At 39.4% G+C, this 27,023-nt stretch overlaps 1 protein-coding gene across 6 annotated transcripts in view; it reads left to right on the top strand.

Annotated features, from left to right (window-relative positions):
• Positions 1-27,023, top strand: part of DLC1 (DLC1 Rho GTPase activating protein) — a 271,064-nt gene that overhangs the window by 149,665 nt on the left and 94,376 nt on the right. The window contains exon 1 of one of the 6 annotated variants that reach the window (XM_075026606.1): positions 19,586-19,764. The exons of the other annotated variants lie outside the window; for them this stretch is intronic. Within the exon in view, the coding sequence (XP_074882707.1) occupies positions 19,650-19,764 (115 nt within the window). The 5' untranslated portion in view covers positions 19,586-19,649. Of the gene's footprint in view, positions 1-19,585; positions 19,765-27,023 lie in introns of those variants that run through there. 6 annotated transcript variants of the gene reach the window in all.

The raw sequence follows: 27,023 nt of genomic DNA, 5'->3' as shown, positions 1-27,023 counted from the left end.
AGCAAGCACAACGCTACTAGGTGAGACAAACTCCAGCACCAAAACTCCCTGTCTGCCAGGTACCATGCAGTTGCAGCACTGCTTAAAATCTGAATTGTATTGGCCAAACTAATACAGAGCAGACAACGAGAAGAGAATTGGCTCCTATATTCCCTTATAGTTGTTTCCTATATAGCGCTATACAATTTCTTGCAAGTGCTCTTTCCCTCTCTATTTAGAAATCCAGAAGATAGATTTAGAAATGCAATGATGACAAAGTACCACAACCAAAGTACTTCCCCAAACTCAGAATTTCCACTCTTAAAAGAGCTCTGGGCTGGGCCACATAGGTTTGTTTCATTTGTACTGTCAGAGGAAGGTATGGGCTAAATAACAAACTTGGAGTGCACACATCCAGCAGTCAGTCACCAAGGATAAAAGGGCACCTGTTTGGAGAACTCAGTCACACAGCATCATCTGAACAAGTAAACTAAACAGGACAGGTGCTCAAGTACTGGCATAAAGTTATCCCACTTGTTTGTTTATTATCATGCTTCCTGCTGTAGTTTTGGCCCATGCCATCTGGCACTTTTCTAGACAAGACCCATGAACACCTTGGGAGATAGCATGGACCAGGGACTGCTTGAAACCAGCAGTGGTAGGGGATTCACCCTTACTCTTCTTGCATGGTCTTGATAAAAAAGATCAGTCAGATGAATTCATTCTGACATCTTTTGTCTACCACTGACTTCTCCAGGTTTAGTCCTTGCTTAGAGGATTCAAATATGAATTTATGAGCAAATGACTTTCTCAGTGGAAAGACCTTTAGTCTCTTGCTTCCCACATAAGGTTTGGGAAGGGCAATACCTCTTGTAATGCATAGAAAATATGTTCCAGTGAGATTCTAGCATGAGGATTTAAACCATTGCTTTCACGTAACTCTTCTCTCCACGTTCACTCCTTCTGACAAACTATCTTCAAGGTTTTATATTTGAAGTTTTACTGAAAAGGAGATTCTGGAAATTAATTCTTTTGGTTACAGATAAATAGACCTGATGATTCTGCACTTTTGCCTTTTAATTGTTTAGGTGTCATGAAACCATAATTAGTTCAGGAGAGTAAAAAGGAAAAAAAGAGTGAGCCAGAAAAGTAGCTGTCCTGCTGCTCTGTTATGCATACCTGGAAAGTGGAACACAAATGACTTTCAGCTGCCTTTATGCTTCCTTAACTTGCAGGCAATCCCTCGGGTAACTGTAGAGAAGAAGTGTGGCAGACAGTGCCCTGGCAAGCAACAGTGGCCATCCCAGTTTACGTTCCCTGTACAGCAGCTCTTTGTACCAGAGGTTGCTCCTCCAGTGCTCCCCCTCCTCTGGGACAAGCCTATGGAATGGGCAGAGTTATGCCGAGCCGCGCTTAGCACTGGTGGCTCACGTATCAGTACCAAACATATTTTGGATAGCATGCTGAGTTATTAGTAGGGGGAAGTGGAAGTCACTGTAGCCATAATTGTAGCCTGAGCACCAAATTATTATCTGCACGAGTGCTCACTCTATCAGCAACCTAACTACAAATTGATGAAATCAGAGAAAACCTCACATCTGTGTGGCAGAGAATAAAGAAGCCCGGGGGCAGGGCTCCACATTAATTTGGGAAAAAAACAGCCCTATTTAACATCCCAGCCCTATCGGCACAGAGCAGGCATTGCCTTTCCAATGTCCTCACACAGCAGGAGTCAGGATTTGCTTTTATTCCTAAAGGACCTTTGAACAGCAGATCTCACTGATAAGAACCAGCAGCTTTCATTGATTTCAGTCAAGTGAGCTCAAAGGCATAATACTTTCCTGAGCCTGCAGCAATTAGATACTTAGCCATTCATAAAACAGTCCTTAAAGAAACAAAAAGTGTTCTGTATTCTGAGCAACTCTGGTTTATGCTGTAAATAGAACAAATTTGGGGGTCCACCTTTATCACAGAGTTAGGATATCCTCTTTCTTCACAGCCTGTAGCAAGACATATTCTGGTCATTGTGCTAAACAACCTGTTTTGTTAAATATTGGTGTCTACTACTGAATCTTTTTAATTATTGAAGCAAACAACAGTTGTAAATCATAGTAGGAATTTAGGTGCACTGAAGTTTAATTTATGAAGTGTTAATGGCCTTCATATTTCTTCAATTGAAAGATGAAGTTCGTTGAGCAAGAAAAAGCTAATTCATATTCTCAGACACAAAAAAAAAATCCCTACAATAAAGTGGAGAACATGTGTCAGCTGACCCTACATATCTGTAACTGAGCGATAAAATGCATGTCAGAGGAGCAGTTATCACCAAACCAAAATTTACAAGCTGCCAAAATTTAAATTAAGGGTTATTCTTAAAGAGCATCCAAATAGGTTAAGGTAAGAAAACCAAAGAGGCATAATTCTGCTCTCCAGTGATGTTAGAAAATAGATGTACCATTATGATTAAACTATCATAATATCTGTAATATCTGATTATAGTTAACTGATTTTGAAGGTGCAATACATTCTTTTTTTTTCTTTTCTTCATTGCCTGCTCTGGATCTCTTGAGAGAAACACAGTGCCTAACTTGCAGACCGAAGTCAGTAAGTGGCTTCACACTAACCCTGAGAGGGCACACACTACTCTGTAGCTTAGACTGCAGTGCTTCATGTTGAGAGCAGTATAAACTCATGAAGCAATGTGCCAAATCTTATTGGTCACGAATTCATTTTTAATGAGACTCAGTTAAGTTTCCTATGCACCCTTCTAATTTATACTGGAAATTTTGGAGCTTTCTGGATTTAATACCCATATGAGTTTCATTAAAAAATAGGGACTCCATTCCTAATTCCAACAGCATTTATGAGGACTGAGCTGCATTCCACCATGCCTTTCAACTCTGTGCTTCACTTCAGGCCCTTCCACCTTCACTGCCCTATCTACATCTCCTGAGTGTGTTAAGTGGGCTTTCCCAAAGAAGACCTGTATGGCTTCAAACCTCCAGGACCAGAGCTGACCCCAACTACCTTGCCAGACCCCTGTCCATGAACTCATGTCTTCATTCTAACAGGCAGCTTAATTCTTCTAAAGCACCTAAAGTTTTCAAGTAAGCCAACCTGTTTTGCGTAGTATGTGGGGGAGTTTTAATAATGTACTTTTTTGCTTAATTACACAGCAAATAATAGAAAAATAACAAATCCAGCATTCTTTTTCCTGCACCAGTTTCCTCACGTTTCTGGTATATACTTCTGGCTTAAGTCTGGTCTTCTTGGATAGCTTAGGATCTTACTGTAGGTCATGTTATGTCACTTGAATGAGGGAGTCTTTCCAGCCCATTTTCCAGAGCATTTTCCTATTCACTAGTGCAAACAACAAAAAGCGATGACTTAGTCCATGACAAACTGTCAAACTAAATTCTTCTCTACCATCTACTGCTAAAGCTTTCTTGACGCCTATTCAACAATCAATTTCCTTCATTGTTCCGCTTTGATAAGTTTCCATTCCTTCAAGCCTTTTCCTCATGAATAGGAAGGAAATCTAGTTCTTCCAGTGCTATTTGTCACAAACTATCTACACCACAAGAGCTTACCAAAAAGCAAAGTTAGTCTGAACCAGAGCCTGGAATGAAACTTCCTTATTCAGTAGTGCCTACCAGGACTCACAAGCCATGTGCGCATTCCTCCGTTAGCATATATAGCAGCCAATACAGTATACTGTTTCTTGTAAAGCGTATGTCTTGGTATGATTGTCTCCCATTTTCCTTTCTTGTATGCTTTTAAGGCATTGTTTCAGTGTTCTTTTAAATTATTCATTCAACATGTAGCCAGGTGAGCATGATTAATTATCTCATATTTCATAAGAGAGACCCAACTGCAAAACAAAGCAGACCTTCAATGGGAATTGAATACTTTCACCATGTTTTTACTGTGTCTATACTTCATTTTTCATCTCTTGGCATGATAGCAGTCAGCTGTAGTATGCTCAGCCACCTATATGAAATCTACCTACCTGAAATGTTGAGAGAGGGATGTGAATCCCTAGCAGTCGTAGTAATTGTTTAGCTGTGGATCTTGATGTGGATTTGTGTTCAAATTCATGCTGTCAATTTTTAAACAGGATTTATAGCCTGGCTTACAGTTCAGGCAATAATTCCTGGTTTTCATTATGCATGAATCTGCTATTCTTGCAAAATATATATCCTTCTTCATGTATTCTGTGGGCCAGCTTGTGATTCACCTCTGCACAGATAGATTGAAATTTGTAATTGCCTGAAAGAGAGCTTTGTGTTGAAGGTGAGTCATGGTGTTGCTGCCCCAACTGTATTTCACTGCCTTCTAAGTTCAGGAATTCAAGCATTTGCTGTAAATGGGATCACAGAAATGATTCACATTAAGTCTATCTATTTTTTAACCTATGGTGTTTTAGTGAGCTGGTTTTCAGCAAGCCGTGCAAACAGTTGCCCCAGTACTGAATGAGAGAACAGTTTGGTGCAATAAGGGACACAGACAAAAAGACTGTGAAGAAAGAAATGAGCTATTTCCTGTGACAGCCTTCTGTTGCTAGTGTCTTAGGAAATAAATGCCTTAAAGAGGCTACACAAGATGTAGACAGTCATAGAGAATTTGGCATAGAAAATGTACTTATATACTAAGAAGATGCAATTCTAACTGACCTAGAATTGGGACTTAAAGCAGCCACACAGCCATTCAGAAGCTACTACAACAGTCTGGTATTTAACAGCAACTATGGAGTCCCTTCAGAGATTTGAGACTGTTATAGACTGTCTGTTTGCAGACTAAACATCCCCCATTCTACCCTTGTGTTTGTTCTGCTGGTGTGGTCATGAGGTACATATGTGAGCTGCATAGCCATCCTCATCTGGACTCCCCTGGTACAAGACACGTGACTTGCCTCAGTTCTACTGCCTTTGGGGACTCTCCCACCTGTACAGTGTCTATTGCATTAGTCCCTTAATCTGTTCCTGCTGAACTGAATTTTCTGTGGACCCTTTAGCATTTCCAAAATTATGTCACACTTTCACAATGCAAACCATGTCTTTACATAGCTTGTTGATATATTGCCATGCTCTAGTCCTTTCTCTTCTTGCTAAGGGCTACCGTTCCTAACAGAGGTCCCCACCATTAACATCTTTTCTTTCCTGCCAGGAGTATAAAGATCATGTAACCTCTGTGCAGAGAGCGCTCTGCTGGGAACTGTAAAAGCAGTGTGTGTTTACAGTAACACTAGACACCGTTTCAGAACAAGTCAGCATTTTTTGCCCAACAGGAATCCAGCACGTTGGTTCTCAGGCAAGGAGAAGCAGAATGGACCTAAGGTCAGCTAATGCACAGTTCAGTTCTTTGTTTCAAGCTTCAGCCTCACACTTATCTAGCCTTTTTTGAGCTTCCTTGCTTGGTAGATGTTAGGAGTCAGCAGCTGGTCTCCCATTATTTTTCTGAGAGAGCTCCTTTCATGATAAACTAAACATAGTAATTGCAAAAATTTGCATGACCTTCTCTGTGTTCCACACATTCATTCTTGTCTTTGCACTACCATGCACAGCAATGTGAAAGTCACAAGGAGAAAAAGTCCCTTCTTCCATAAAATGGTGCAGAAACATCTGAATATGAAATTTTGCAACAAGCATGAAGTTAGATGTGACAAGTGAGCAGGGCATTTGTGGAAGAACTTTAAGAAATTACAATATTCAAAAAAATGGATATAACCTAGACTTCCTTGGTAAAATAGGAATTATTTCATTTGGGATATATTTACATTTACTCTGTATTGCCTCTTAGAGAGAAAAAATATAACTACTGAGGATCAAAATATATGGGGGGGTTTTGGTGAGATATATGTTTAATACTTCATAGGTAGGTATGAGAACTATATACAGACCATGTTTTGGTTGGTGATCAGTAGTAGTTTGTAGCAAGGGCATGTGCATAGATGTGTAAATTGCGTATAAAGGTCTTAATCTGAAATCAGAGTGAAAACACTTTTTCTGCAGTCTTCTCACCTCCAAGGCATGGTAAGCTTTAAAAAGGGCATGATTCCCCTAGATGAAGACTAATAAAAGATCTTTAATCTTGCAAACCCAAAATCCAGGATCTAACTAATGTTTCTTTGATCTAAATTAATTTTCAATATCTGCCAAAGACATATCTGAGAGCTTTTTTTAAAGCTTATTTTAAATGCTACATCATTCTTCATCCTACCTGCCAGAATGTATTGTTTAGTACTTTGTCCAGATGCTGAAATCTTACAGTTCTTATGTAGGGGAGGAGGTTTTCAACATCAAATAACTAGGTTATTCAGGTTGAAATCAGGTTAATGAGTAACTGAATCTAAACCTATTAATTACAGCTCAGACCTGTCATGACTTTGTAGGGACAGAGCCTTTCAAAGCTTGTTTAATATTGAAGGACTTACATTAAAACCTGTTTTTTAATTGCCCTTTTGTTTTTTCTTATGTATTTTCATATACAGTATACATTTAAGTTTTGACCTTTTGAAATATATTTCTGTTTTATTTCTGACTTTTATGAGCAGTTAGCCAAGCTCAAATTTGTTATCAGTACACTGACAGCTGCTCATTCCACTGTCAACTCCAAATTTCAAACAAGCAGTCTATAATCAGTCTTTTAAGAAGAGCACCCCAAGAATAGGAGAGTATACTTGCTTATCGTAAAAGAGTACACCATTTTCTCCTGTAACTTATGGTGGAAGTTTTCATTGAACATAAAGAACTATTTTATTTTGGCCCACATATGAAATCTTTTCTAGCACTTGACTAAAGGGTAGTATGTTTGGATTGAAAAAAACCTAACCAACATCCTTGTAAAAATGCCATCCTTTCATATACTTTTTTAAAGAACTTTAATGTTTCACTTTAATTTGTTTCCTTATGCATAAAGCGTTAAAGAGCATCACTGACATGAAAAAAATCTCCTGGTTTTCCTTCAAATGTCACCTAAAGACTCATTCTATAGTAGTGTCTTTAGAAAGCTGCCAATATGAGTAAATAGGGCTGAGATAATTTAGCCCATGAAAAAGCATCCAATGGGTGTCTGCTGTTTCAGTTAACCTCTCAGTTATAAGGCTGAAGTTTTAATAGGACAAATATTATGTCTGAATAGCAGGTCCTTTTTCACAGGGAAGGGGTAGCAGGTTATCAAGGGGCTGCGAAACTTTCTGAGCAAAGCAAACCTACATTCAGGGTCAATTCTTTCTAAAGAGGGTATGAACTATGATACTGATATATGCTTCCTCTAGTATTACATTGTGCTCATTTGTCCTATTAAATCTTGCTATTTCAATTTTGATCTTGCTAACTCCTATGTTTAAATAGATACTATATTGAGGACTTGTGCCATAGCTGGTATATGCATCTGTCTGTTTTACATTTGCACAGGTTTTTTTCCTTGATTTTGTACTCACATATTTTATTTTGTCTTTACATAAGCTCCACAGATTAATTAGTCCTAGTTTGGAGGAAAAACATAGACAAACACACAAACACAACACTCTCTTCAATGTCAGGTCAGTGTTTTGAAACCTCATACCACCTTAAACACTTCCACTCTCTTCTTGGTGTGCTCACGCTTTACATACTTGTAGGCTGTTATCATTACTCTCCTCTTGCATTATTAGCTGTCATATGGCTAAGCAGAACATGTTTTAATCTTTCCTCATAAATCAAACTCTCCAGCCCCTTAATCATTTATGTTGCTGTTATCTGAATTCCTTCAAAACTTGTTGACATCTTCATGGTACTGGAGAGGCTAAAACTACATGCTGCATTCGAGAAGGGATTCATTTGTGCCAAATAGAGTATATCTGGATGTTCTTTATGGAAATACTGAGTATGTAAATAATAGTTGTTTTTTTCTGTTATATATAGGTAAGCAAAATAGTTAATATTATGATTTAAACATCAGGAATAGTAAAGAAGAAATGCCATACATTTTACCACACTTCTCAGTCAACCATTTGAGATATATATCTTTTCACCATTACTGCAATACTTGATTTTTAATAAAAATACCTTTAAAATATTACTTTAAGCTATCAATCTCCAATGTGAGCTTTGTCTTCTTGTTTGTTTGCTTCCTCAACTTCTTTGGGGAGTGTTTTATTCCCTTCTTCGAATTGCCATATTCTTCCTAGGAATTTCTACATCATCTACTCATAAATGTGAAATAATTTCTCCATTATTTCACCAGCTCTTTAATTGTTTCCCTCACCCCTTCTTTTATGAAGTACTTGAAGAAACGCTTGTACTTACTCGCTTCTAGTGTACATAAAGATTTGTAAGTAGTTTTTCCATGTATGTGTTGCTGCTGCTATTCTAGATATTCACGTTTTTTCAAGGCCTAATTTTGATTATTCCAGAGCCACTAACATCCTGCATTGAACCTGAGAGCAAGTGTCGTATTTCCTATTTTCTTTAAGAACGGTATAAATTCAGTATTGTAATGATGTCTCTGAAAACTTTAAGTTCACAGAAAATAAATAGAATTTAGGTTCTCCTTGTAACACACCTCGCCATCTAGATATTGTTTTAACAACAAATGACTACAGTATTTTCAGACTGAAGAAGACCAGAGCAGATAATCTTAATTTCAGACCCGGTTCATATGGGAATACCACTGTCTATCTCTTACTTTTCAAAATACTTACTTGACTTGAGAGTAAAACAATGTTAGGTCAGATACAGAGCTACAGCAAAACACAGGTCAGGGTGTCAGCCCTACAAACACAACACAAGGTTCACATTTTCACCTTGCTTTTGAGTCTGTGAAGTGCACAGTGAGCTAAACACGTAATAATGAAATGCCCTCCTAAAATAATTGAGGGGAACTTGCCAGCCAATAGCTAGTCTCAGGACCTAAAAGTTAGGCTAAGTACTTCTGTACCCTATCAGCCTCCTAGTCCCAAAACCACCTAGTCCAAGCTGGCTATTCTTCCCCAGCCAGCCTTCCACATCAGTGTAGTAACCTTGACTCTAAGTGAAGATTTTCCATGCACTGTAGCAATGCTCCAAAGGGCAGATAGGCCATGTCTGAAATCAGATGCCAGCAGGAACAGCAGAATGCATGCAGAAGCAATTTTGGCTGATTAGCTGTGAAGTAAATTAAGTAAAGATATGAAGAAATCCAATTCCTAGAAGAGCAAACCAGAGTGTCTCATTAAAACCTCATTTAATAGTGTTGCTAACTTCATGGAGTAAATATGAAACATTAGCATCTAATAATAACTTTCGCTGGAGTTTTAAATTCCCTTTGTGTTTAAGGTATGCTGTGTGCATTCATTATTCACAAAGGCTTTTCTATGGATAACAGAATGTATCTTTCAGCTGATATGATGACTGCTTTAATCTTCAGGATAATTATATTTGACACTCCCCATAAAGATTTAACTTGCGTCTGTGATGCATTAAGCTTACAAAAGGTGAAGTGAAACATTAGATTCTTTATCTCTTAAAGATTAGGCATTAGAGCTTGTAATCAGGAGTTACTTTGAGACTTCAGTCAAAATAACGAACCCCAGAAGAAAGACATCCTACAAAATAGCATGCAACACTTAATGGAGTATCCCGGTTTTTCTTTTTTATTTTTAAAAAAAAAAAAAAAAGTAATATAATTGTAGCCAAGACCCTAAAAAAAATTCTGCTCAGTGCAAAGACGACAATTGTTTAAAATTATGTTTATTCCATTCCAACATTTATTCCATTTCATCAGAGCAGGACATAAGGAAAGTTCTCACTAGATATGTAATAGCTGAATTTTAATTGCCAAATGGAGGCATGCAATTAAAACTACAGTAGGTGGCAGATATACTTACTCTCTCCTCCCCTTGCGTCTCTCCCTCTGTTCCTGCCTCTGTTTCACAAAGCTGTGTACACCAATCTCCCTCCCAACCCCAGCACAACTTTCTTGTTCTGTATTACATTTGAGGAGGGACTGACCATCTTCCAGCCTTTTGTGAGATGAAGCAATGGAGTCGGTAAAATCCCAGGTGAGACGGGTTCTCTCGTTCATGCAACCTGTCGCAGGGCTGACAGCAGCCCAGAGCTGTGTTTGCAAAGCCTTCCTGGGCTGTACATATCCCAGGTGAGAAAAAACCTTCTGAGCTGCAGGTCTCTAACATCTACCACTGCAGAACTGCTGTGAAATAGTTTCTCAGAGACTTGCCAATGGCTACAACAAATGGACTTTCAGAAAGATGAAAAAAGGAATATGTCTACAAAAGAGCAAATTCCTGTACTAAATCATTATCAAGTATTTAAGGAAAACTTGCTAGAATTTTTCAACGCCAGGAAAATATCATATCCTTTCATTCGTTTTCCCCAAAGAACTGGATTTAAAATGAACACATAAATAAAGCACCTCAAAAAAGTTATGTCACAGACAACTCCAGGACAAATGGTTAAAGCATGGCAGATAGAGAAACTGAAACCCAGAGCCTGAGGAAGTTAGGCAGTGTTAAAAATAAATCCCCAATCTAACCATGCAAATAAACATTTGTACAAAAATGCAGCAAGGAAAAGTTACCATTCACAAACTGTCCAGCAGTGCTTTAATAAGTGAAATCTTGAAAGCTACTGAGGATCCGTTCTAACACCTATCCAAAAGTTTAGATTCAGTTTGGCTCCTACTTCCTATGTCATATCTTCCCACAAAGACTACAGTTTTTCTGCGGTTTTCTCTGCCACTGAGGCCACAAACCAGCAATTCAGGGGGGGTTACATCCTGCTTGTCTTCACCATGACAAACAAACCTGCAGAGATTGTGTTTCACAGTGCTGCAATGGCAGCAGCAGGGATGAGGAGGGAGGAGGACAGCTCAGCCTCTTTACATCACTTAATAAAACACACATTATATAGGGCAGTACTAATGAAGACAACTTACATGAGCTCACTAAATCTTCTCAGGAATGAGCTTTTTCCATCTTACCCTGCAATCACTGGGACTTTTTCTTTGGTTTAAAATTTCTTGCTGCTCTTTGATCTCTCTGTTCGGAATGATCTCGGTCTGTGCTCTGAATTATCTCCCTGCTCACCCTCTGCCTTAGATGAGTCCGGCTCACATAACACTCCTCACACTCCCATTCTGCTCACTGCTCTGTACACAGACGCCAGCCACCACTAGATTATTTTAAACTCATTGAAACATGTTTTACAAGAAAATCGGTTTTCTTCACAATCAATGTTCGCGTTGATCATTGCAGACAAGCTCAAAGACTTTGTTGCTTTAAGAACTTATTAATATTGTGCCATGTAGTCCAAGGGATGTCTAAAGAGGAAGACCTCTAATCCAAGGAACTCACCGTGTTACTATGACCAGGAAAACATGAACAGGATAGAGGGAAAGAGAGATTGGGAGAGAGAAAAAATAGAAGACAAGGAAGGAAAATTGCTAATTATGAAGGGAGATTATAGAGACAGAAATTGAATAGGGAGTAACAATAGGGAATTGTTTGTTTGGGAAGTGTTGGGCTGTTTGGGTCCTTTTCTGTTGGTGGGATCTGCAATTTGCTATTATTGCAATTTCGCATACATCCACATTTGGAAAGAAAGAAGTACCTTAGGCCATGTATCTCATTCTATGAAATTTTATTCATCCTGCCCTCATCCCACTGATGGGACCACTCAAGGTGTAACGTATTACTCAACTGACATATCTCAGTATGGACCATTTGCATGTCAGGTCACTGTGAATGAAGGAAGAAGAAACAATGCTGTTTAATACTATTTTGCTATGCTAAAGCATAACAGATGGCTAATGCTGAAAAGGAATCTTAGTTCACAGCCTATTGCCATCAACTATTCTGTATGAAAGAGATATAACTGAGAAAGTTCTACAGCTCAAGTTAGGTATTTGGGAGTGTCTGGACACCCCTATAGATTAATAGTTCCGTAAACTTCTCTAAGCAGGTGCCTCACATATGGCTAAACAGAATGAAGCTTTAACACTTCCTTTCTCATTTGAATTTTAAACTATGGCACCACTGTTCACTAATGTCCCATTTTTTTCTCATTAACATACAGTATTTCAGAAAACAGTTGGCAGCAGGGGCAAGGCTGGATTTTCTAATAATGTAAGGATAGTTTATAACCAGTTACATTAAAAAACAGGTTAATATGGAACAATGTGCAACTGAAACTGGAAGTATATCTTCTTTCATGTTATTTAGTTACTTCTTACTATTTTGTATTTACAGCTGTGATTAGAAATGTTTTCTGCTTTCCTGTTTTGGTTTATTTGTTATTTTTGGAGCACACAGTGATCGTGAGACAGCAGTTCAGAAACAGCCACATAAGCTTACACTTTGAAGTGCACAGAACTCCACTTAAGCTATGGGGCTATTTGCAAAGCAGGGCCATAATCACACCATGAAGTTTGCTAAATATTGTGTTTATTTGGGATCATGTATAATCTGAAACTCATAAATGTATAATAGAAGGCCACTCTACTCAGTTTACATAAACCCATCAGCATGTATTTATCAGACAATAAAAGGCAATTAAGGTAGATATTTTGACAAGATCTTCTCAGTGTTTCACCAGAAGAAGTCTTCAATGTTTAGACATTGAAAAGTCCACAAAAGCAACAACAGTGGTGGTCTGCGTTGGACTGCTGCTAGGGAAGGTGTATTTTGTGCATATTCTTTCCAACTACTTAAACACACTTGTTTAAAAATACAGGTCTGGGCCATGGCATAAGGGTATAAAGCCTGCACAGCTTACAAAAGCAGTGTGCACAGAGGCAATGACTGTCACTGCAAGAGGGGAAGATTATTCTTGGGGCTTCCCCACACCTCTGCTACCATGGGGAAGCAGAGAGGGCAGCGACAGCAGGCAGTGCATTCTTCCCATCCATGGAGGAAGCTCAGGAAAATTTCTCTATCTGTTACACCGTCTACTATCTCTTCTCTAGACTGCATCCATTTAGCTCCTAGGCTGTTCAGAGGTTAACTACAGAGTGTTGACATGTGTCACAGGGCACTTTTCTGAGAGCAAAATATGGTGGGACACATAGTAACATAGGGTTGAGTTGTGTACTCCCGTCGTCAGCACCTCTGCAGCAAACACCACCCAAACTTTTGTTCCTATCTTACGTGCAGCTCCTGCTGAGATCAGGATGCAGAGCAGCTCCAGTCTGTTTGACCAGTGCAACAGTACTCCCACTAGCACAAAATATTCACAAGCCCTTGCCCACCCCAGCAAGGAAGAGTGAAAGGAGAAACATGGAGAAGAGCAGCCAACCATAGGAACCAGAGGTCAGATGATGGAGAAGGACATAGTTGGGACAGGGATGAGGAGGAAACTGTACAAAGCATGATGGAGCAGTCTTTAGAAGGTAGCAGAGAAAAACAGCAGCAAGGAATAACTTGTAAGAGAGTTTGGAAAGGGCTAAAAGAAATGGAGAGGCTGAAGAGGAGAGGGCATCATACACAGATCAGCAGACCAATCCAGTCTATGGGCTGGGAAGACTCCCAACCTGTTCTACATGTTTTTCCATCAATGACTAATCTTCATTTTTACTTTATTTTATCTATATCACGCAGTGACACTTGACACAAGAAAGAATCCAAATGTTCTCCCTCAGTACCATGTAAGTGGGAGGCCAAAACATGGGAAGAGAGAATAGTCTTCCTCATTATAACCCCTACCTTGCCTGCCTTCCAAGTCTGGAGGTCTGGGCTTCTATAACATGCTGATTTTCACTCCTAGTGCAAGAAATGAGAACAATAATGTCCTTCTGAGATTTTTATTCTTGATTTGGAACAAAAAAGTAAAACTTGTAATGGAAGGATTTTTCATTAAAGTGTCTCTTTGGAAATACCACAGTGTTACATACCCATCCCCCTTCCTTGCATGATGGGAAGGAGGAAATGATGATGACAGAGCGTGGCTGCCAATGTAAGGTCAAGCCCTTCCACCTGCAGCCTGCTCCCGGGGCTGCTCCCTAAAGAGGCTTGGGGAAAGCTGAGCACTGGAAAATGGTCCCTAGGACAGACAAATTGCCCAGCTGTTTGCACACTTACAAAAGGGCAACCTATGAGCTAAATGAAACTTCTGAATATTTTTACCTTATCTGATTGAAGAATAGAGACTTTTTTTTAAAACCAAACCAAATCAAATTGAATAAAGATGTGACTCTGTCGTATCAAGCATTTTGTTGAGATTTGTCAAGCTTCTATTGAAACTTTTCTGTTTCAACAAAGTACGTTTTATTTTCCTGTCTTTCCATAGGAATTTCTCTAAATCTTTACAGTGTGCTCTGATTGGTGGCTGCTTCTTGTCTAAAGATCTGATATGTATCAGATTTCTCAGATACTGCAGATGTTGCAGTACCAGATTTTCTTTTGGAAAGCAACACATGTCAAAGTCAAAATTCAAAGGGCTCCTTTCCCAGTCTGGTCTCCTAGATAGCATTTGGAGACATCTGCTGAGAGATAAAACAATGACACATGCTATGTGGCCAGCAGGCATTTTTAATTAGACCTAAAATTTTGATTCCAAATCATTCTTTTGTTCTGTGATGCTTTTGGAGAGCTATGGCATTACCTTTCTGTTTCTGTAACAAGGGGAAAGATGGTTGCATGCATCAGATCGGGCAAGCTGCACAGACCACCCAGTGAAGATGGTCTGAATTTGCCATACCATTTGTCGCAGCCCATACGGAAGTCACAGCAAAGCTCAAACTGGCAGCCCGTTTAAAAAATTATGTGTCTCTGACTGGCTATGCATATTTTGGATGCATACATCCTTCCAGACTCAAGGGGCCAGAATCACATAGATGAACCAGAGATAAACGTAAGAATTTGCACATTTGTAAACACTCAGAATGGAAGTTGATGCATTTTGAGCAAGCCTGAAGAGAGTGAGGCTTGCATAACTGTTTACTTCCTAGGAGCTGGATGTTGCCAGAACTAAAAATGAGATCATCATTCCCATCCATCCTAGTACCTGATACTTTCTGTCTGATCTTTGCCTTAAAGAGGAAAAATGATCTTTAATGTTATCTTTGCAGACCGAAGTATGGACAGAACCACTAAAGGACAGAAAACAGATATGTTTGGCAAGCTTAGATCCTTCAGCTTGAACTGCTGAGGAGTGGTAAGGTTACAAGAAATTAGCCTCTGCCTTCTGCCCTCAGCTGGTTTAAGAACAATGTGTTTAAGAACGATGAGCAGCACTTCACAAGTAAGTAGATCCATCCTTGAGAGGAAGGTTGGAGAGGCACAGCTTTGCTTATATTAACAAGACATTTCTAAAAATACTTCTGAAGAGAAAAGTGGGAGAAGTCAGTGGCTGCAGCCCAGAGGCAGGCTAGGCCTGGGTAACAGGAAAGACGCTGTCCTGGGAGCAGGGGTGGTGGGGGCAATCGTGGCTGGTGGCAGCGCTGGGAGGGCAGGGCTCAGCCCGGCTCCAAGCCGGCTGGGCGGGCGGGCAGGTAGGGATCTGGCCCCTATAAATATTTGCCTCTGGAATTCCACAAAGACTCTTCCCTGGGCGTGCGTGCTGCCCTGCACGTGTGCACAGCCGCCTCTTTCCTGAGGGTGTACTGTCACCTTTCTCCCCAAACACTGGCTGCTGCATTCCCCTCTTGTCAGCAACAGACCCCTCTCCTTCAGATTCCCGTCATATTATTTTTAGTCCAGCACACATCTTTGTTGACCCATCCAGTTTACCTTTTGAGCGTAAGAATTTCTTTAAGTTTTTTTCGTCTCAGCCATCGAACAGAAAATACTGAATAAAGTAAAATAATTCTGGAAGATAGCTGGAGTATTGACTGCACTATGACTGTGATCACCATGAGTATTATTCAAATACAAAACCTGTGCCTACTCACGGTCTTCCTTAAGTTTCCAGACACAGTGAAGCCAAGAGATAGAGCTGCATCATAAAATTTACCAAGATGCTGGTTGGGGGGTTAGGACATAGCTTCTTTTTGCATGCATTTTGCTGTAGTACCTGTATACAGCTAATTGAATCGTAGATGTAACATATGGAAGGGTGCGTAGGCCATTTCCCAGGTAAAGGAAGACATTTGTTTTCAGATTTTCCAGTACATTTTCAAATAGAGCAGCAAAACATTTTGCCATTTTCTTTGAAAACATTTTCTTTGCCGGTCCATAAATCTCACCGTTAAAACTTTTTTCCTTTAATGTCATTCCCAGTGCCCCAGTTTAACTGTTTGGTTTAACACCTTTCCCCATAAATTAATCTAATACATTCATGTTGACCGACATCAGAGATTCACCAGCTGAGGTCTGTACATGTGTACTTGGCACCGGTGGCATCCTCTCACAGTTCAGACTGTGAGCATGAGTTTACCAGAAAAATGGAGAAAGCTTTTCCATACAAATAATCCAGAGGTAACTGCAGGCATGTGGTTTGGGTAGATAAGGTGTCTGCTTGCAAACAGCTACACCTGCAAAGGGAGAAGGAATATGTCTGAGCTGAAAGGGAAAATATCTCTACGTGAGCAGGTAGCATTTGGGCAGTAACATTTCTCCAAACACAGAGCCGTGCCTGGGAACACGGGAGGAGCTTGCCTGACATGCGGTGTGGGGCTCTCAACATGAGTATCAGATAATGGCACAGCAGCCGTGGCAGCTCGGCAGCTTTGCCCTGAATGCACGGGTGTTTCCCAGCACAGAACTAAGGCGGCTGCCACCATGGCCCTGCTGCCACCAGCTGCCAGTATCCCAGCATACTGGGTTTTGTCATGCCTTTTCATCATCTTTTGGGTATTGAGAGGTCCAGACCAAAACTGAGTGTATTGTTCCACAAGGGTTGTTATTTAAATAACGCAAGAATAGACACTGAAGCACAGCTGTGCTCTGACGCCTCCTTTAAACACGATTTAAAAATAATTTTATACTTTCATGTTGCATGGCAAACTCTTATCTCATTTTATGACCGTAGTGAATGTCATGCATCTCAAATTTCCTTCTTTGATTGTATATATTTGCTTTTAACTGTCCTCCCCATCAGATACCTCAGTCTACGCTTTTCATATCCATATTTCTAGCCTGCCTATACCTAATTGTTTTCCTGTCCATGGTCTGTTAAGAATTTTCTGACGTTTAATTAAATTCTTTACACAGTCTTACTTAGATTATCCATTTATGTGTTGTAACATCAGACAAGCAGACTCCCTTAGCCATCTTCCTCTGCTTTGTAACAGTTTATCTTTACTCCTTCTTTGCCCTTTGTTGGGTCATTCTGACATTTTCCAGCCCATTTCATTGAACGGGTTGCACTGACTCTTTTAAATATTTTGAGCTGTAACAAGCCTACATGTGTACCAGAACTCACAATAACTCTCAAAGAATTAAACTCTGATTAGCAATACATATATTGCCCTTTTTATTTTGAAATTTTAAAAAGTTGGTTTAGCTGCTAAAATGAATAATGGTGGGTGTGTTTTTATCAACATTTTAGCCTGGGCAAGGCATATGTTTTTGAAAAGGATCTCCCAACACCGCCCTTTAGCTCATATCTCCAAGCAGTCTTGGAGCATGTAAACTGGATGGCTTTCAGACGAAACTAGGCCAGAAGATGCACCCTGGTAGTGCGCCAGTGACCTCCAGCCCCTGGTGAGGATTCGTTCAGTTCATGAGACCCAGGTAGATCTAGTTCAAAGTAAACCCACCTCGAGATGTGTCAGAACCTTGGTACCATTTATTTTGCTGTATAAATCCACTCTTTCTGGGCCACGTTGTTGGTAGCATAGACATAGCCACTGGTAAGTAAAAATCTGCTAAGACTGCCTTCTTCTTTGTTGCCTTCTGTTCTCCTCTGACAGTGGTACTCAGCTGAAATACGGAGGTATACACATTCAGCTCCAGATTTAGATACTGCTTACTGCATCCTCATTTAAAAATGAACTAGTGCTCTTCTGGGCTGATCACTAATAGAAACAACGGCAGATGTCACCTGAACAGGGTGTACATGTTTCAAAGTAGGTAGATAGATTACACTCTGGTCATCATGTCAGCATTTGCCTATGTAAGCATTGCTACTTGCTCTACAAGGAAGTTTTGCCAGAATAGTAATAATAATAATAAAAAAAAAAAAAAGAAAGCACTTCAAGAGTGTGTAATTATATTGAATTTCTCTAGAGAGTTGGCTGCTTCTTTCTCCATCCGGCCTCAAAAAGTAGGAGGAATGTAACGAGGAAAGCAACTGCAAACTATAGAGATCCCTTGCTGCTGCTTGTTTGTTCAAACATGTACACAGGACATTAGTGTTTGCAGATGCTCTATAAAGATAAAAGACAAAGGCCTAGATGGGAAGACATTATGATCTGCATTAAATAGATGGTGAGCCAATTCTTCCCTCAGTTACACTACTGCAAATCCAGTAAATTTCTTTTAATTGTTGGAATGAGATCATGAAGGGAACCGAGAAGGCACTAGGAAAAAAGTTACAACAAATAAGAAAGTGCAAAATAAGTTATCTAGTATAGAATGAAAAGAAAAATTGTTTTGTTCTTAGAAAGGAATTCAGAAGGAGTGCAAATCCACAGGCTGAAACTTGCAATTCTGTAATTTGATATGTGTGCCAACTTTGTGAGAAGTTAATCAATCGATTTTAATGATAACATAATACCTCTCAAGAACATAAAGGTATCTGACTTTAACAGCTGTAGTTGCTGTAAAAATTAAGGACTCCACTTTGAATTAACATGAAGACAACTTTTTTCAACAGTTCTTGCTGTCCCTGATAACAAAGGGGATTAAGATTTTAGTCTGGGATCTCTCACCTCCTTATACATTACCATACATAATATTAGGAAGAGAAAGAGAGTCTCAGCTACCCTTTATTTCTCCCTCTCTCCCTCAGGGAAGCCACAGGACACAGTAATCAATTAAAAAGGTCAAAATAAGCAAGGTCAAATGGCTTCATTTACTGTGACTACTAATCTCAGTTACATTGCATAAACTTTTTACTTATGGGAGCTTATCTTTCTACCCAGCAAAGATGTGGAGGCCTAGTTCCCTCTCCTATTTTTGAATTTCCCCTTTTCCTCTCATTTTTGTATTTCCATCCCCTCATTACTGCACTGGCACGAAGGACTACATACAGGGAACTCAGAATCAGGCCCAATTCTGTGCCACAGATAGGGTGATATGCAAGAAAAATATGGTAACAAAATAAAATATGCGAACTGCAGATACTTAAAATTACTTTATCTCTTTTCTATTTCTTACCTTTTTCATGTCAAAACATGAAAGATTACCTGAAATATCAGTTAAGCAGGGAAATATTATCCTAATAAATGAGCATGCAAGTATGTGCCTGGTAAGTTATTTGATTAAACAGGAAGCTAGAATCCTATAGATATCCACAAATAAAGCCCCAAATCTAAATGACTGTATCGTTAGCTCATTTGTAAACTGTTCCAGATGTAAGATTTTGGCAGCTTTCCAGTAGGCTGGCTGCAGTCTGAGCTTTCTGCATCCGCAGTGAGAACTGCAATGCCTGACTCTTCAAGGAAAAGCTCCACAAGGCTGATGACAAATTATATAAAGTAACAACCTGCCTGCCTGGCGAAGAGAAATTCAGACAGATCCCCGGGCAAAGAATGCCCTTTTTCCCGGGGCCAGGCTACAGCATTTGACTCTGGATGTGTGATCGATCTGCATTATGCATCACCCAGTGAAAGCCCCTCTGAGAAGATCATTTAGTGATCATATCAGGGACTCCACTGCCAGAGCCTTGGATGTTATCTGGAAAAACACGAGAGACAGACGACTGGCAGGTGAGAACAACATTACATAAGCATATTTTAAGATTCATAAGGGACCATAATCAATAATGATAATTAGTGGTATCATTTGCATAATGTCGCCTCTAAGTATTTCTCCAGCCTTTTGTTTCTGTGTCATGTTACTTCAGTGCTATGCCTATGGTGGGACTGTATGTGCTCCTCTAACTAGATGAGATAAACATCAGTTAAAATAAAAGGAGCAGTGAATTTTGGTCTGATGTTGTGGTGCAAACTCCTCAGACTGAAGTGTGCTGAAGCATTTTATTTTGCTGTTAGGTCAGACCCTGTTCTTTACTGCTGTGATGTGCTTCAGTGACTTGCGTTACGGAGTGTTTTGCAGCCAAGGAGTGTGTCAGTTGGAATATCTGGGCTGTGCACTGAGCGATTACTGGTATTTCCTCTGGCAAGGATTTCAGTGCTGTGAGCTCCAAGTGAGTGTCAGGTATGCCAGAGCTAGGCTTCTGAGATATAAATTAGCAGCCAACTATATGGTTACAGTTCACATTTTTATTTTGACTTGCAAATACTCGAAAACTTGAGGCAAACCATAATAGAGGGCTGGAGGAGAAGATAATTTCACTCACTTTATTTTCTTCTTCTGATATTGTCCATCTGTTAGACTGAATGCTTCTCGTTCTCCCTACTAGGGTTGTTACTTTTATTATTGCAGCATTTAGAGGTTTCAGAAAAGGCAGCAGAAATGCACAATGGGTGTGACGTGCCAGAGGGATCACTTTGGTTTGTTTGTATACTTACAGTGGGGATGGTTTATGTGGGGGAGGGGAGGGGAGGAGAAATGTGAATAACGATAAGATCGAGGATGAGATGACCAAGAGGTAGACCGTATGGCTCACTAATGTAAACTGAACTTTTATATCATTCGCCTGCAGTTATGTTTTAGAGAAATAAGAGCATCTAAGTCCATAACAGACATTTGTGATGGCGTGCTAATTCCAAAACTGATTACATCAGGTAATCAGGCAGTGAGTGACCACGGCCTATAAAGAAAGACAGGGGCAAAAACCTCCTTTAAATTAGAGTAACTCATAAAAACCTTGTTCTGTCCACTGTGTTAGTGGCTGGATAAATTCTGTGCCTGTTCCACAGATGGCAAAGGACAGTGAGTTTCCTGGGCAGAGGACCTCAGCTTTACCACTGGTTTACAGTAAAGCCTCATGGTCACAGGTGATGGGGACATTACATTTACTTTAGCACTCGGTAGTTAGTCACAAACATGGCAGTGTTGTGAAAGTGCTGGACACTAAGCTCTCTTCCATGGCAAACTGAACTGGGCAGATAGTCCCTTTCATCTCTCAAAGGTATGTTAGAAAACTGGGCTTCTTTGGTAGCTTAAAGACTGCAGGACATGGAGCAGCAGTCACAACGCAGGTCCTGATGTCTGGGACATTGCTGAAACTCCACTGGAAGGAGCACCAAAGGGAAAGAAATTCTGAGTAAAAAGGCATGGACGTTACACAAATCTATAAAAGGGAAGCTGGTGGGGCCAAGTCAGCCTTTGTTTAATCTGCATGTTGCCTGGTCAGCTGGACGCTTGTTTACCCTGGCATTCGTTTCCATTCCACCTGCTAGAGATGTTTATGTGAGTGCTTTGAAGTAAGCTGTTTAATTTATAGTTAAGTTCAGAATGGCATTTGCATCAACAGACTCCCAAGTACCTCTGGCCTGTGTCCACATAAGACAACTACTACCAACTGCCTTCTGTAAAATTGTTTTCCTCTCATCAGTTCACATCGGAAAGCATATAATGACATGTAATTTGTACCTTGTGTATGTGACCTACATATGAAAATATGCAGCTTTTATCAGGATACAAAAAGGCCTTGATAAACGTATATATTTAACCTTGCATATGATTGTCAAATACTTGGGGGATAGACAACTGCTAATTATATTTCTTGAGACTCTGTCACATTCCTAGAAACGAGGAGTGAACGTGAACCCTTTAGTCTCTTTAGCTGCTCTGATAAGGGTCGGCATGTTTTTATTCCACTTGGCAGGTGGTTATGAGCCGTCACAGTTTTTATCAATACAGGGCTTAGACATTAGAGGACCCTTAAAAGTAGTGACAGTTCCATTTTCCAGGCTGTGCTGGTGATGTAGGCTTGTCAGTCTGCTGGTTTATTTGGGCTGCTGTCAGTCAGAAAGTCAGAAAATCATCAGGCTAAACCCACAATAAGCAGTGCAGTATGTAACTGGAGTAGACATCAGGGTGTATTCCTGAAAACACTTCATGAATAACAGACATTCAGGAAGAGAAACAAAACAGCAACAAGTTGTGTTTCTGTTCTGTTTGTTCTCCTGAATATCAGCAGTTTAAACTGCTGACTACCTAAAAATGGTAAAGAAGGGTCATGACACTGAAATAAGAAATCCACTTAGATCAGCAATTTGTGTTATCAGGACACACCTTTAAAACAGCACACGAGATTTGCAAAGGAAAGAAGAAAATGTGAAATATGCATTCTCCATGGCATATTCAAGAAAAAGTAATCCAAAAAATATTTTGCCTTTAAAAAAAACCTGCTAGCCTGCACACAGAAATAGCAAATCATGCAGTACAAGCTGATATAATCATTGAACAGGCAGTACTATCTACCTCCTAGGTAGGGAAAATATTGTGGAAAATGTCTTTTCCATTAGATCATGTAGTCTTAATGACACAAAAGAAAGGTAGCATTAATCTTAGACAAGAAGTATCAAAAGAATTTAATATGCTATTAAAATTGCATGAAACTAAAAGACTGTAGCTAAAGATGCTTTGATTTTGAGCGGGTGCAATAAAGGGATGCAAATGAATATGGACTGTCCTCTCAGATCACCTCTGTGTGCCATCCTACCCTGGCCCCGACAGAGTACCACAGAACAGCATCCTCACATTGCTTTTGAACCCTAACACCAGGGCCGAGTTACTTCGTGTGCTGTCTCATCACATGGCAGAGCGGCCTGTGGTTCAGCCAGCTGGGGCCAAGCACACTTGTATAAATATAGTATATTATTATACCATGTTATGGTATATTATTACTATTGTATAAATATGGTATATATTTATAAAATACCTGTCCTGAGGAGCAGTGAATTGCAGCTTGGCATAGTCACGTGATGGTCAGACTACTTTTGATGGCAGCACAGCTCATGGTTTTCCACTCGGTGTCTTTTCTCCTCTTTCTTAGTTTATGCAGACAAAGAAAATCTAGACACATGTTTATAGTCATGGTGATCTTGAAATGTGGAAAATGAATCACTAAATAAATCGCTAAACACAATGGAAGCATTTTCAATTGCTGGGACATCAAAAATGCCCAGTAGAGATGGGACACATTTTAGGGCAATGGAATGAACAGCAAAGAATAAGGGGACAGAATGAGACCCAAGTTGCCAGATTCCCTAAATTGGCAATGTGAAATTTTTAACTTTTCCTGTTACTACATTCACGAGAAATAGAAGCATTTCCTTGGAAATTCCTGGTTTATTCCCCTTACTGATGTCAGGCCACATCCTCAGCTGGGAAGGGAAGCATATTCTGGCTTCTTCAGTGGACAGACCTCTCAATAGAGACCAGGATTTTATGCACAAGAAGGGTAGCAGCGCAGAGTGAGCTTCCCCAGAGCATGCAAGCATCATTCTCAGCTCTGAAATGTACATATCCTCAAAATATTGTAGACAGATTTCTCCTAGTGCCTCCACTGCTGGCTGAATTATCTGCATGATAGACTGTAGATGACACAACGTAGCATTTGTCTGCATTGTACTAAGACCCATTATGTGCGCCATACGACATGACTAGAAGATACTGGCTTTTTAGTTTTCACCAGCATTTTTAGAAAACATGGTCAGACAGTGAGTACAACTGACTATTCATATGCCTCTCTTTTAAAATATATTTTTTTAATGATGAAAAAGCTGAATTGTCTACTGAAATATCTGGCATTATAGACCAAAAAAAGAATGTGTAGGTAGTCTGGGTTTGGTGAATTACTGCTGGTTTTGCCGCAGTGGCTTAGTCATTGAAAGTCTGGGGGAAAACATTACTTATTTGGTATTTTAAAAATAAACCTTCAACTTTTCTATTTGAAATTGTATTATTTATTTACCTACTTATCATTTATCATTTTTAATAATGTCATATTTTTCTTAATTAAAGTTCACTAAAACTTCACAATATTTCATTTACCCCAGAATTAAATTCATTTTGTACCTTTTGGCCTGCTAAAAACAAAGTGGGCTTTTGCCACCCTTGGTTTTTTTGGTTTTGTTTTCTGTTAACTGTCAAAGAAATGAAAAATGACTCATTTGCAAAGATCTGTTACAGACCACTTCTCATTATGCCTACTTTGCTAGTGCTTGAATCATCTAGAAAGATTATATATGTCCTTGTAAGTTATTGCTAAAGATGTAGCCACAGAAAGAACTCTGGAACTGCAGAAAAAATAATTCCAATCAAACAATTCTTTTCCATTTAGATTCCTTTCAGAAGACTATCAGTCAGCTTTTATCCACTTTTCTTGTTTTTAATAAAGGCTGGGTCAATTTTGATTCTACTTATGAAGAGTTTCTTTGCAGACCCCTTTGAGTAGACCTTTTATTTTTTAATTTATGATGATTAGCTAGAATTATATCATTATTTAAGTTTTTCTTACTACTGGCCATATTGATCTTTGCATGACTTGTCTAGGATCACTGGGAGCATCTGCAACACACTATCTGCTTTTGCGCATGGCTAATGTATTCTCCATTATCAGCATCCCTATATTTCCATTGGGTTTATAATTACTGTTTTCTCTTATACTTTCTCCTTAACTCTGATGCCTTAAAACATGCCTTTTTTTGAACTGCAAAATCTGTGAGTATAGGACTTACTCATTCTTAACAATCCCCAGCTATTGCTTATACTTCCAGGCATATATATAGCTATCTATAGGAAGAAAATGAAGTAAAGAAAGGAATTTTCATCCTTGGGAAATTTTTAAAGCCCCAGATTAAAGTAAAGTGGTTTGCATTACATTTTACCTGTCCCTAAAATTTATACTCGTGCAGATGAGATATTACTGCTTTAAGTGTTTGCTTTGTGCTGACCTTGGAGAAAGATTTACAGTGTGTGTAGGTGAAATAAGGTTTTAGAAAATGGATATGTTGCAGAACCTGAGATCACCTGATATATAGCTTCAGATATATCACTGTTTGGCTATATCAGCATTTTTAGGAAATTACTGACCCCCGATCTGGAGACAACCTCCTATAGGTTTGGTGCTTTACTCAGGCTATTATAAAAATATTAGAAATAGCCACTTGCCATGAGGTAGAGAATGATCAGGTATTGATTTGATACATACTTGTAAATAGACTGTAATTTATGGAAAAGAAACAGGAAAACAGTAAACAACAATTGCCTGGCAACAAAAGAAGCTATTTGTATAATAAAGCAGGTATAGCACAGCCAGTGCAAACATTTATAATTTATTTTGGTTGAATAGTTAAATATCTTTATTATGTTAAAGTTTTCTCCCTTTGAGAGTGGTCAAGAGCTTTTTGTTATCCATGTAATTACTAAACAAGCCTGTGGTGTAAGCAATTTTTGGAGAAAATATCAGTTTCATTCATGTGATTTATAATTTTTTGCATCTTTCAGACATCAAATATAATGAGAAATAATACATTTCATACACATCATATGCTTGTCTATTTTTTGAAAATATTGCCACCCCAAATTTTGAATGACATATATAGACTATTATATGCCTTTTTTAGCACTGGTGTTTTTATCATGGAATGACTGGAATTCATTTAAGGCAAAATCCTTCAATCAAAATCCTCATTCAAAATGGCATTTGGAATTAAATGCATCATTAGGTTCTTATTCCATGTTCTTTTTTTAATTTCTCACTTTCCATATGACAATGTAGAGAAGTGCCAGAAAGATGGTAGCTGCCTGTAGCATGATTCTGGTGTTGTTTATTTTCAGCTGCTGGAATGTCTTGTTTCCAACACCCTTGTGCTTCTGATTTGAAGTCTGATACCAATAGAGGTTGGAGCACTCACAGGGAAAAGAAAGTGCGCATACCCTGTCACCCTGAGCATTTGTAATGGATATTCTCATACGGTAGAGCTAAATTACACTGTTGGGGACTGGACAATTGGGAAGCTTTATTTATGACTTTCACATTTTCCTTCATTAGTGAAATTTAAAACATTTATTTCATGGAGCTCCACCATCATTTCTGTAATCAGGCTACAACAATGGCACAATTTTGTCCAAGTTTACAATAAAAAGTACACAGTACGCTCAGCATATTATAAAAGTGGTTGCTACAAAATCCTCATGCATTCAAGTTACAACAGCTGGAGGGGATTATGGAAATACACCCTTTTTTTCAGCATTCTGTTTTTCCACAGTCATCGTAGCCAATTCTAGGACTGCAGCAATCATCCAGCAACCCCATGTCCTGTCCTGTGCCTGGGATTTTGGGGATGTGTATAAGAGAGATTCAGTCCCAGGACACTTCAGAAATTAGGAATTTTTAGAAATAACTTTGCTGCTTTCTTGGGGACTCCAAAATAATTCTTTAGAAGCATGGGCCAAGGAGGGAGGGAGCACACCCAGAGCAGCCTGCAAAACATGTCTGAGAAGAACTGAGCAGTTGTGTTGCTCCACAAATGGAGAATGAGGACCCAAACGTGAAAAACATCACCATTCCAACAGGCAGTTTGGACATGAGAGGAAGGAAAAGAACAATACACCTGGCAACCACCTGTTAGGAAACAGCCTCATCATTTATACTTTTCAGCATGCAAGGCTTGTATGTGGTACACGTTGTCAGACGGGGATTAAAAATGAGTGAGAAAGATGAAAATTATGGTCTGCTCTCTCCAGGCCCAGCTTCATAATTCATCATTGTGGATATTGTTAAACTCCAGTCTTAAACGCTGGATACCACAAGATAAGCAGCATTGTGTCTCTGCTAGAAGTCTCCCCTTCTGACAGACAACCAGGAGGCCTCATCTTCTCCTTCTCTTTGAACATTTGTATGTACTTCCCAAAAGTGGGGGGTCCCGATTCCCAGACCTGGCTCCCCAGACTGCATATTCTTTCGGCACCAAGCAGACATTTTGCACATCTGAAAGACCTTTATATATTTGAAACATTCCTAAAAACTGCTGAAGGTGCTGAACGGCTTTGCGTCTGATTGTTTAGAAGGAGCCTTGCTCACAAAATATTTCAACTGCTACAGTTC

This window comes from Buteo buteo, chromosome 1 (assembly GCF_964188355.1).
Source record: "Buteo buteo chromosome 1, bButBut1.hap1.1, whole genome shotgun sequence".
Taxonomy (NCBI): domain Eukaryota; kingdom Metazoa; phylum Chordata; class Aves; order Accipitriformes; family Accipitridae; genus Buteo; species Buteo buteo.
Note: the sequence above shows the minus strand (reverse complement) of the source record. Positions and strands in the feature narration are given on the sequence as shown.